We start from the raw sequence: 12,968 nt of genomic DNA, 5'->3' as shown, positions 1-12,968 counted from the left end.
CCTACACCTTCACCGCCAACCATTGGACCAGGTACGTGGCACTCTTCCCCTGCTACTTGTGTTTACAGAGGGATTTTGACTGAATATGATGGGGTAGAAACTGTCCTGAAATAGCTTATGAGTGCAGAAGGACATTAAAAGTTTTAATTCTTTACCAAAATGGCTTGCAGAAATCACTATAGAATAGCAGATAGTTTAAAGCGCTTCAGGCAGTCCCTGCTTTTACAAGATAATCAAGGCGGGGAAGGGGATAGGAGGAGTGAGGGTATCTTGGCATTTTTGGATGCCCTGAGAAGCAGCAGCAACTATGGACGTGTTTGATGGGTAATGTTTCTTGAAATACCCTGCTACCTTAATCTGTCGATGATGGTATACCCATGTTCTTAATTAAATAAGTCTTTACTTCAAATAAAATGCAGTAGCTGACCTACAAAAACACCGTCAGTAGAATTCAGGCTTATCTACCAGTGTTGTTTATGCTATAATTAAAGTCTGAAGTTACGAAGCTGTGCTGGAGTTCACTGAGAGAGGCAGGAGAACTAGTGTGTGTAAGAGAGAACCATGCAGGATCTCTTGGCATCAAAAGCATACTCCCTTGTCTTCAAGAATAATGAATAGTGAGAATGTGTAGGATCCTGCTTTATTATAAACTGGCAGGATTATCTTGGTCATAAACCAACTCAGGCACTACTTTACTCTTAGTGTATTTTGTAAGCACATAGAGCTAATTTGCACAAGAAAACAGTAGAGTCTTGGTGTAATGTGATTTTGCTATTGCACCTCTAAGATCTCTGTTCCTCAGATGATGAGTCTTCATTCTTACACACATACAGGCTTTCCTTTTCCAGGTGTTTCTGATCCTGCAGTAATACAAATAGACATGAAATTTGACTATTGTCTGGCATCCCATAATAATCAATGGGAATAAAGATCTGCTAGTTCAGAACCTTGTGTAGGAGCAGTTGAATTTCTGTATTTATTTGGGAAGCCTATCAAGTGCCCAGGTGTTCTTATCTAGTGTGGGTTTTGGATGGGGTTTCTTAACTATATGGGCTAATTAGGAATATAAACTATTTTATTAGCACACATTTCTGTTCCTCCTCCTCCTGGAGCCCCGACAGCACCACCACTGCCACCACCTCTCCCGATGATAGGTGAGACTTGTGTCAGTGCTGAAGTGATTGCAGTCATGCTGCATAATCAATAATCATCTCTTCCTAATGAACTTAGTAAGGGTGTTTTTTTCTTCTGGAGTGGGATTACATGATTTCAGTACAAAAAGAAATTCTGGGGTGATTTTGTTGTTGTTTTTAATCAAATCTAATCTTCACTAATTTCCTGTGGTTAAAGCCTCTGAAGGTAAATGCATGAGGTACTGGGGGTACTTCAAATCTCTGTTCCCAATAAAGCTAAGATCCAGTTACTCTGATGTATAAGAATTCAAAATCAGCTTGAATGTTGGCATACAGCTGTATCGCTCTTGCAGCTGAAACTAAGTCACAGCAGTTGCACTCTGGCTTAAAAATGGTAGCTGATGGTGTAGGCTGCTGTATGTATTCTATCCTTTGGGCGTAAGGTGATTGAAAAGGAGAAGTGTCTGTCACAATGGCTTGGGTTTGATTCTGTAATGCTGCAGGCTGTTGGCAGACTCGAAGTCTTGAGGATGCGTACTAGCAGTTCTTGAAAAACTGCCTCAAGCGTTACATGTGGCTGTTAGGATGGGATCTAACAGTAGTACTTTTCAAAACCGGCAGGAAAAATATCCCCCCTCCTTTTCCTGTCACAGGCTGATGACAAAGTTCATTGATGGTGTTATGAAACTAGCTTTGGAGGCTTTGACCCACATAACCCTTTGCACTTTCCCTTACTGAAGTGTTAAGCGAAAGTGACTTTGGATAGCATTACAGAACCACAGACTTCTGATCACACAGTCTGTGTGTGTGTGTGCGCACATGCTTTTGTATATATTTATGTAAGATATATACATATGTATATAAAAGCACAATACATTTTATTGCCAAACAATTTTTGCATTTAAAAATTGCATTGATCCATGTGACCTCAACGTGTGAGATTCACTAGTTTGCAAGGTGGGATCCTTTTCTGTGTCAAGATTAATCTGAAAGAGAACTTAAATTGTTTTATTAACCCTGAAGTCAGTTCAGCAAGCATGTGAAAGGTAAAAACGGGTGCTCGTTCTGAAGAACGAGTGACATGTCTTTCTGTCAGCTGGCACTGGTGATTCTGATTTGTTAGTGCAAATTCCATCAATGTAAAAGTGCAACTAGCAAATATGTTTGATAAATGTGCCAAGTGTCTGAAGCTTATGACATTTGTTTTACTGTTTTATTGGAGTGTCTTTTTATATTAGATTGGAGACAAGTTCTGGTTCACAATGGAAAACATTTGCTTTGAGCAGAATGTGATTTATTTTTTTTTCTGTGTGCTTTTTAATAAAGGGTATTGCATGTAGCATAATTGAGAGATGCTTAGGAGTTGGAAGGTGATTCAGTCCAACCCGGTCTCTCAAAGTAGTTATCAGCATTTCTCAAATGCCCTTTATATGAATGTTGGTTTATGTCCTATGTGTGTTTTCTCATTATTGGTTATAACAGGGGTGTTTGTTTTCTGTTAATCTCCTGTTACTGGCCTTGAATTATTGGAGACTGTAATCAAGTGTTTCCCATGTTCTGGGCTTTTTTCTGTTTTCTGCTGTCTGTCCCAAGTAATGCTCTGCTTAAGTCTCTCCCGTGGTTCCTCTGGCTAATACTTTTCAGCTGCTCCGGGTTCAGCTCCTGGTTCCCAGTATGGCACAATGACCAGGCAAATCTCTCGACACAACTCTACCACTTCTTCAGCATCTTCTGGTGGATACAGACGGAACCCTTCTGTGACTGCCCCATTTTCTGCTCAACCTCATGTTAATGGCGGGCCTCTTTATTCTCAAAATTCAAGTAAGCTTCTGAGCTCTGAAATCACAACTGTTTTGAGCAAAATTATTGTAAAAGCATGCATGGCATTTTAATTCATTTATAAAGAGCATCAATCAAATTACTGCTTTCTTTCCTAAAATAGAAGGAAAAACAAACAAGAAAAATCGTATTGAAGTTGTACAGTGATTGCACTATATGCAATTATACTGGGTTTTTTCCCCTATGACTTGTTTGCTGCTACTCATGACAACAAATTATTATGACTGCCTGTCTAATTATAGGCACATTATACTTAACATTTCAGGTGTGCTTGGAGAACATAAACTAAAAACAGATTTTTTTTGCAGGAGTCCTAATATGGTTGTAGCTCAGAGCCTCCACTACTGGGCTAGTGGCAAGCAAGTGCTGTCAGACCACAGTGCTTGCATAACAAACTTCTCCCATTACACAGTTCTTCCCAGTCTCTGTCCCTTTCCTAAATTCTTTCCTGATTCCTAGTTTCTCCTTTGTTCTTGCTTTTGATCTTGACTGTTAAAGAAGAGCTTGGTCTCTCACTTTTTAGCAGATTTCTCTATGCTTCCACACTAGTAGTAGTGTAGGTGAAAATGAAGGGAGGGCTACTACAGGGCAAATGAGCAGGTTTTAGTCAGCAGCATCCTGCCTACCTACCTTCCAGGGCAAATGAGCTTCGCTGCAGAAAGAGTTGCAAAAGAAGGATCTACTTGAGCATTGGTAGAAAGCTGTCTTTATCAAGAAACTTCTTCCTTCCCGTTTCTATAGATTTTGATTCGATGATACATATAGAGGAGTGACAGTCCTCTAACGGTTTCTGGTGGTGTTCTTCAGCATGCTTTAAGCTTCAGAGTGATATTTATTTTTTTTAATAATATATATATATGCATATAAAGTGCTTGAGATAGAGGTGAAGAGTTTTCTCAGTGGTTTAGAAGTATTACATTTATCAGAAAGCATTTTTACGTACAGAAACCATACCTATCTTTTTTTCTCCAGTCCTGATTTTCCTCCCACTCTTTCTCACCCACACTGGCCCTTCATTTTCCTCCACACTCTTGTTCCCCCAAATTAAGTCACCATAACAACAGAAACTCCTTTCTGTTTGAACAGTGGTGTTCTGTTGAATAAACAGAGCTTTACTCCTGGAAATAGTTCAGTTGTCTTAAATGCTGTGCACACCGCTGTTTCTGAACATATACATTTGTCCAAAGCAATTTTTTGCTCAAATGCAGGTGCTGTTCCTTAATCTACTTTCTCTGGTGTTTTCAAAATACTGATTGTCAGCATTTTTTAAACAGTATTTTGATGGGTGTGTTTTTCTACCTTAAACTGTTTTCCTCTGTTGCTGTACCTGGTGATCATTTTAATTTTTTAATGCTACTGTCTTGACATTAAATTCTGGTCCCATGTTTCCTTAAGGTTTTACTTTTCATGCTAACGAATACTCTTTTTATTTTTTTCTTAGATGTTTACTTCAATTTTGTGAGAAATCTGTTTGTTTGTGTCTCTTATTGATCATTTCTCCCATACAGTTTATTATTGGTTTTGTGATGAACTAAATGCTCCATTTTTATTCACCAACCATTAATCTTAGTTATGGCCTTATTTAAAATTGTTGCTTACTTGGAATTACAGAACCTCTTTCAAGTTTGTTTCCAACTGGGTTACCCTGCTGAATTCCCACCTTCACAGCAATTTGTCTGCTTCAGGCCAAGAGAAGTTCCACTGAGAAGGGACACAGTATAAACAAATGAGTTGATGTTTTGGGGTTTTTTTCTTTTTTCTTTCTCTTTCTTTCCCCCTGCTTCATGGGGAGACACCCCGCCAGAGCTGACACTAGGAATGGCACATTCTACCATGCCTCCTTCCTACCCCTAGGAAAGCTGCCAGCCCAGCATCTCTGAGCACTGATGCTATGCGTCTTATCTCCTTACTCACCAGAAACATACATACTTCAGAGAAGACAAGCTTGTAAGTGCTTCCTGGGGAGCTCTGTGAGCTAGTAGGGCCAGTTGTAGCTGTTGAAGCCTTTGCCAGTTGGCTGCTGAGTGCCTTCTAACCACCGAATACTTAATAGTTTAAAATAAAGCTCCATTCTGCTCCAGAACCATATGTATTTCCTACCAACAAGTGACAAGGTCCCTTTTTCTATCTAATACAAAACCATAGTAAGCCAAGACACTGTCCCCTGCCCCAGCAGAACAAAAATCCAAGGGGTGCTCTCTGTTTGAGTATTAAGTATTGATGTTGCAGCATTGTTGCCCTTGTAAAGAGGTTGTCTTTCCTCTATGGCAGTGCTGCTTTGCTGCACTTGATGTAGCGCTCTACTCTTACTTTAGAGTTGTCCAGAATCCTGCAAAACATCACCTCTACTTCTGGTAGTGTACTTTGAGAAGATAACTACTATATGACAAAAGATAACTAAATTTGAATAACTCTTATTTGGCAGCAAGACGAAAAGCTCAGTTCTATGTGCTGTGCACATGAAGCAGAGTGTGTCCTTTCACACACACACCCTGTGAGCATCCACAGCCTGTGCTTGGTTTTTGTTCAGCTCTTTGCTTTTTGGTCCTCAGTTGGCTAACTGTGAATTCAGCCTTGTTGGAAACACAAGCTTGAAGAAGGTTTGTGTGTGTGGTGGTGTTCTTTACATACTTTGTTTTGTGGTCCTTGTTACTGACGGCTGCTTTTGTTTGTTTCTTTTTTTTTTTTCCTTTTTTTCCTTTGTCTGTTTGACTTTCCCAATATGGTGTGTGTGTTGCTACCAGTTTCTATTGCTCCACCCCCTCCCCCTATGCCTCAGTTGACTCCACAGATACCTCTCACAGGCTTCGTGGCCAGGGTGCAGGAAAACAGTAAGTTTGGACGAGCTGAGCTGTTAAAGGGTAGAGCCTACTTTCTTCTAGCATGCATGGCTGGCAAGTCAGACTCTATTTTGTTTCCTTTTCCAGAAGCTAATACCATCTTGCATTCTAGTGTCAATATGCTATTGGAGCTGAAGGGCACACTCTTCAATATTTTATAACACGTGCATGATTATTACTGACCCACTTAAGTTCTGAACTGCAAAATTATTATAGAAGTACAGTGTGAAATGTGGCATATGCTTGTCGTGACTGCAGAAATGTATCTTAATTAAAAATATTATTTTCATGTTGAATCATCCTGCCTGAGGCTTTTTCACTAGGGATAATTGATTAGCTTTTATTAGAAAGGCTTATGTAGACTGTCAAAATATTACTGTGTAGCCACTCATTCTAATACTGTAGTAATTTTCAGAAAGCTGTACAATCGATTGAAAATGTACGTTCTTATGATCTAATGCCATTACTAAGGAGCTTGTAAGGTATTTCTCCTCCCAGTAGCTTTTCATCCTCCATCTCTCTGGTTGCTAGCCAGATTTTCCTAGTGAGCTTCTTGCAGTATAACTCTGCTTGTTAGGTTTGCAAAAGATATGCTCCATGGCCATGATCTGTGCTGCAAGGGGTTCTGTACTGGTAACTCTGCTTCTCCCCTTCCTGCTCGATTCACGTCAGGTGAGTGTTACTGTCCCAGGTGCTAGGGCAGGTGTAAAGTCCCATTGCAAATCTAGGGACATCTTTGGTGTGGGAGTGTGTTGTGGTTCTTTTAACAACAGAATGGATGCAATATAGATAGGGCATGAAGTAAGTATATAATATTTGATGGAGCTGTAGTGAAGCTTGCTAGAATCTCAGGGGCTGCCACACCATAGTGGCTATATAGCTCCAGCACACATTTAGGGCCCCCCAGATCTGACTTGTGCTGTTCTTCAGCTTCTTACTAGAGCTTTTAAATGGCCATGTTTTGAGAATGTCCCTGGAAATCAGGGGACCTCTTTGGTTCTTACTCAAAAATAATGTATTTGGTGTTGCACTAGGTAATTAGTAAGAATCATGTTGCATGCCACAAACTTGCGTTGATGAACCTTTCCACATTCAAAGTGTAGGGGTAAACATAATGAAGATGAAGGTTACAGAATGTCTTCACTTTCAGATAAACTTGAGAAAATTGACACCTGCTTCTGAATTGTTCCAAGTGTTGTCCTCCTGGAGATAACACAGCCCTTGGGAGAGTGGAGGTGAAAGGGACAGCCTTATTTGCGTGTGCAACAACAAAATGCAAGCTGACTGGTGAATGAGATTGCAGCAAAAATAGCTCAAGCTTGAAATCTGATCTTAGGAATTGTTCTTTTTATTTTCTTTCTTTTAACAGTCCCTTGGGTTTGAAAGTTATGTAATGAGTATGGCTTCGAGCTGCTGCCGCCTCATTCGGGAGGCAGGGCTTCGTGTGCAGTCTGTGCATACGGACGCTCAGCAAAACTGGCTGTAGAGGCTGTTGTTGAGTTTTGGCATTGTGTGCTAGACTTTCATCTGCCTCCTTCTGCGAGAAGTCTACGGGGGAGTTGAGTTAGGGAGACGTGTGTGTAGGCTTGTCTTTTCCTTATATAGATCTGTGGGCTTGGAAAGCAGCATCCTCTGCTCTGTGGACTTCTCTCAGAACAAGGACAGAGGTCTTAGAAGCTATGCAACCCTATTCTTTTTTCCTGCGCCCTGTGCCCAAACTGTGGGTATCTCCTTCAGAGAGGTTTGCCAGTGTGTCTGGTGCCCAGAGACAACTGGTTGGATGTAAATTGCTGTACTGTCACACCCAGTCCTTTCAAAAGGAGTCTGCTGGTCTCCTTTTAAAGAACAGCGATGTGAATCTATACAAGAAAAGATGTCTCTTTTTGGAGCTGTATAAATACTGGTCCTTTTATCCTTTCTCATTTAGTGTGGTTTCTGTATGCTTTTTTTAACTCCCCTAGAAAAAGCACTGCTATTCTAAAGTTTGCCTGTTTTAAGTTTAGAAGAGTCTAGCCTAAAATCTAAGAGGCGGTGGGGGGAAATCTTCTGTGGGGTGGCACTTGTCTAATTTTCTGTTGCATTATCTCCCCTTGTTTAAATGTGAAGTTAAATTGTTTCAGTTGTTTCCCATAAGCATGCAGTTTCTGCACTGCATCTCAGCTAGGGTCTGCGTTGGTGCTTTCACACTTGCATTTCCTGCCCTGTCGTCTTTTCAAATAAGCAACTTCACTGTTGAATAAATACAACCTTTTATTTCTGAAGGTAAGGATTTCTCAAGATCTCACAGGGTTGTTGTTTCAGTACTGGTTTGTTTTTTATCCTGACTGCAGACAGAAATCAAGGGGAGAAATAATTTTTGTAAGAGATGTGCAGAAACTACTGCACAAAACCAATCCATTCATAAACAGTGTTGTCATGTGTCTGTGGTGGATTAATGAAGCTGCCTCTGAGTGCTGTTCAGTAACACGGGCAAGACGTAGTGTTCACTCAGCAGAAGACTTTGTTAGTCTGTGTCCAAGTGACACAAATGGGCTTTTGTATGGGAGAGGAATCACTAATATGGGGCAGCCAGTCTCACTGACCACAAGAGCTGTGGGGTGCACAGCTCAGCTCCGCAAGTTGAGGAGTAGCTGGGCTTGCAGGAGAAGCACAGCATTAGCTCTTCAAGGGATAGAGAGCTGGCTTGGGACCCGGGCTGAGGCAGCAGCTCCTGCTGGCTCCTTCCCCTCAAAGCAGGAGTTTGCCTTCATCTATGCCAGTGTAGCCACCTGACCCAGCTGCGACATGGGAGCAATGCTCAAGCCCCTGTCAGGGGCCTGTGGCTGAAAAGCAGAGGTTGGTCACTGCCGGAGTAGTAACCAGGCAAAAGTGAAGAGCATTAAAGCAAACAGAAACCTGAGTTCTCCAGTGCCATTTTAACTAGCAGCAGCTAAAGCTTCACTCAGTGTTGTTCTTGCCTTGCTCCACAGCTTGACTTTCTTCTGAAAATTAGTGTTGTGTGTGTGCTGTGCTGGAGCTACATGTTCTGGAGCACATGCCCAGCCTGATGGCTCCTTCTAGTCAGGCTCCTTCCAGAGCGCACTCTGTATTCGGTGTACAGACTCCCACACTTCTCTTGCATCTGTATTGCTGTATAACAAAGTTGAATTTTGTGACAGTAGCTTCCTTCCTGTAACTTTTGGCTTCATAGTGCTTACACCTAGGTCTGTGTGTAGTGGACCACAGTTTCCAGGGAATAGGTTGGTGTCTTGCATCTGAGTGTGCTCTCTCTCTACTTCACTGCCAGCTGCTGCGAACGTTACTGAAAACTAATTTGAATGTTAAGAGTGATTTGTACCATAATGCCTTTCTCTTTTTTCCCTTTCCCAAAGCAAGTTGTAACTTTGCTGATTGGAGAATTGCAGGGCAGAGATCTGACATTTTGGATTATACACTTAATTCCTTGAGCACTTTTTCCCTAAGAGCAGCAGCTGCCTGTTGTAGTTTTCCATTATTAATTGAATCCTGGATGTGTGCACACACACACAAGCTAGTCTGCAAGTAAGGATCTGCACAAAGCTTTTTTTCTGCAGAAGGTTTACTTGGCTTAAATTTTACCTGGTTACATTTTAAACACTAGTCTCTTCCCTATTTTATGATCCATGCCAGGTCTTCTTGTCTCCTTAATGCTATCTCTGAGAGAGCAGGAATCCAAGGAAGCAGTGTTCAGAAATAAATTAAACTGACTGTTACAGACAAAGAATTTGTTAGAAAATAATCAAGCTGCTGGTCCAGTCCAGAGGCCTGTTGCTGCCTGGCTCAGAGGGTGCCACTCGGAGTCCTCCCATAGCTAACCGCTGCAGCTAGCCCCTCAGCGCATGGACGTCGGAGCAGGACGCTTTCCTCTCTGCTGGTGTTCAGCTTACGCCCTGCAGCATGTGCTTTGACTCAAGTAGCATTTACACATAGATTTGGCCACTAGTAACAAATGTAGTTTGTATGTTGTAGCTGTTAACACAAAGCCTCTGTTTCTAATCGGTGCATGTTACTGTAGTGCATGCTGTGTGTGTTGTCCCCCACCCCTTTTATTTGCAGTGTACAGCCTCAGGTTTGTTTGCATCCTCACGCTGTTTTGATTGAAGAAAAAAAAATAATCTCCAAACGTTTCTAGTTGCTGATAGCCCGACTCCTCCCCCCCCACCGCCTCCCGATGAGATGCCGATGTTTGATGACTCTCCTCCTCCTCCACCCCCACCCCCCGTGGATTACGAGGACGAGGAGGCTGCTGTTGTGCAGTACAGCGATCCCTACGCAGATGGAGATCCTGCTTGGGCACCTAAAAACTATATAGAGAAAGGTAAGAGGAGCATGGCAACTCTGTGCCTGCAGTATCAGAGGACTAGTGGTATCTGAAGGGAATGACTTGGCTTGGGTCTAATGCAAACAGCCATTGTCCCTGTTAAATCAGAACTCAAACTATTATTTCCTTAGTTTGTCTATGGTTACACCTAATGTGGTAAAATATAATCCTTCTTTGGAAGGATTATAAATACCTTCAAGCATTCTAGAATGGATTAAAAAAAACCCTTAAAAATCCTTCATTATGAGAGTCAGATGTAAATCAGGTGGCTTTCATCTTTGCTGAGATGCTGGGCTGTGTCTGTAGCTGCTTCAGGATTGCTGATCTAGAAAGTGTCTTGCAAAAAGTCCGGGCTCTGTTCCTCCCATCAGATTAGTCAGCTAGGGTGGATTACAAGACTTTCAACTATAAAATGTAGTGAGGCTTCCCTGGAGACTCACTGGTGACTCCTGACCAGGAGGCTATGAACTGTGCTTAGGTATGAACTCTTGTAGTGAATGGCTCTTCCCATGAATTGCTGGGATGCCCATTTCCCCCTGCTGTCTGTGTTCTGACAGTTAGTGAGTTGTCAACACATGTCCCTGTGATCTGGCTGGTACTGTGGTGCCAAAGGAGTGGGGTGGGGTACCTGTTATACCCACCTGGGCAGAATTGTTGCATGCCACCACCCCTCCCTAGCTGGGCTGTGTGCAGCACATACGGGATGAAGGTAACTGATACACTACATCATTATAGCTTGGCATCAAGACATCAGATTTCTGAGAATATATTTATGTAAAGTAGCAGGTTCTTGGAGTTCATAAAGCCGACCCCTAATCATAAATCTGTATGTTGAAGGGTAAGGCTGTGATGTCCAAAGTCTCTGTATTCATAGTGGTAGTTCTTAACCCCAGTATTGTGGTGATGTTTACTTTCCTTTGGGAGAGCTCTGCTTTGTTAGTTGCACACAGTGAGTTGGAGGTTGGTAAGAATAATCTATTTACCAAGCAGGTACTGAAAAATAGCAAATGTTGCTGTAAACTTGCTTCTGTGCTTTCCTGCAGTAACTTTCATCCCTGCACTCATTGCAGCTCCTTGGAAAGTAATGCCAAAACTCCCTACTACATAGGGGCTCTGCAGGAAAGACCGTGCCCTCCTGTACAGAGGCAGTAGGCAGCTGTGCACACGAAGTCAGGCACTGAGGGTCGTGCTTTGTACTTGCAGGGGCTGTAGGGTGGATTTTTTCTTCTGTTGGTCCATTTCTACAGAAGGATTTTTTTATTGGGGTTTTTTTAAGCTGTCTCTAATCAACCAAGTCTAGTACAGGCTCTGTGTGCTTTTGAGGCTCTTTGACCGGAAATGACTGCCACACTCGTGGAGCCAGTTATTACACAGCTCAGCTTTTAAGTGTCCATATGCCCTGCTTTACTGTGTCAGTCTCAACTGTACCTCTGTCAGTAGCCTAACTGAGCATTCAGTGTAGGCACCACCAGCCCCTTACTGGTAGCTAACGTGGTAAGAAAAGTGAGATTTCATTTTCTGGACTTGGAATGTTCAGTGGGGAAAGCATCTGAATTCATGATGGAAAATCCCAGGGGAGCAAACTCGTCTTTTCAAAAAAGTAACTGTGCTTCAAAAATGTGAATAGTGGTGCTACGAACCAAATGCTAAACGTGTCCCTGTTCAATCCACAGTTGTTGCTATATATGACTATACAAAGGACAAAGACGATGAGCTGTCGTTTATGGAGGGTGCAATCATTTACGTGATAAAGAAGAACGATGACGGCTGGTATGAAGGAGTTTGCAATCGAGTCACTGGCTTGTTTCCTGGGAATTATGTTGAATCAATCATGCACTATGCCGATTAAAATCCTTTGCTTTTCCAGGTTGGGTCTCGTACTCAGTCATACCATGATTACTTACTAGGGGTAATTACAAGCTACAGAATTGTCTTAACATACTTTCAGAAAACACGTGCCCATTTCTTCAGGCCATACTGTTTTAATGGTATGATTGAATGTCCATCTCTCTGAGTCTCTGGAGACAGTACGTCTTACTGATGGCAATTTGTAAAACAAGCAACTGTCTATAACTGGTTATACTTATTTACTTATGCATTGTTAATTTTATGACCAGCCTAAATATTCTGGGGAAGTAGGGTATAATATTTAATGAACCATGATCAGATTGTGCCATTACATTTTTCAGTACAGCATGGTAACTAACACTACGTTAGACTAACATATTAAAATCTGGATGAGAAGTTTAATGTTAGTGCTGGTCATATTACTTTTTGTTTAGACTCTTTGCTCATTCTTGAACTATATTTGTTTAAAGCATGCATACAAACTTATGTATTGAAATATACTTTTTTAAAAATCCAAGATGCTTCCAATTGTTGTAATCTTTACCTGGAGTATTCTCACTAAAGTCTATTACAATGAGTTGTTTGGGTCTAAGATGTCCATGTGAATCTAAAAATGGGTGGTCTTATGTATGTGTAATTTGTACCCAAGTTTTTTTAATGAGTAAATTTACATTATGACTTTTTCCATTCATAAATATATAAGTGAACCAAAGGTCTTGTCCATTACTTTGTTGGTTGGCTTGGCAAAGAAGTTTGGAATGCTAAAGTAGCAAAATCATGGCTGTGTTATCCCAGGCAATGTACTAAAAAGCAAATGTTTGTAATGTGACTTCATCACTGACACAGGGCAAATAAATTAGATATGAAACCTGAATTACACATTTATACATACTCTTAAAAGTTCTTTCCTTCCAAAATTAGTTTTAGTGAGGATTCTTCATTGGGTCTTGTTATCTAGATGCAATAAGT

The 12,968-nt window shown here is 41.4% G+C and overlaps 1 protein-coding gene across 1 annotated transcript in view; it reads left to right on the top strand.

Annotated features, from left to right (window-relative positions):
- The window catches only part of ABI1 (abl interactor 1), an 80,679-nt gene extending 67,811 nt beyond the window's left edge, over positions 1–12,868 (top strand). The window contains exons 7-12 of the mRNA XM_084260689.1: positions 3–31; positions 1,083–1,154; positions 2,778–2,954; positions 5,717–5,803; positions 9,963–10,148; positions 11,825–12,868. Coding sequence (XP_084116815.1) covers positions 3–31; positions 1,083–1,154; positions 2,778–2,954; positions 5,717–5,803; positions 9,963–10,148; positions 11,825–12,000 — 727 coding nt within the window. The 3' untranslated portion in view covers positions 12,001–12,868. The remainder of the gene's footprint in view (positions 1–2; positions 32–1,082; positions 1,155–2,777; positions 2,955–5,716; positions 5,804–9,962; positions 10,149–11,824) is intronic.
- Positions 12,869–12,968: the final 100 nt, after the last annotated feature.

Source organism: Gallinula chloropus (genome assembly GCF_964237585.1).
Source record: "Gallinula chloropus genome assembly, chromosome: 2".
In the NCBI taxonomy this organism is placed as follows: Eukaryota; Metazoa; Chordata; class Aves; order Gruiformes; family Rallidae; genus Gallinula; species Gallinula chloropus.
This window is presented reverse-complemented; position numbering and strand designations above follow the sequence as displayed.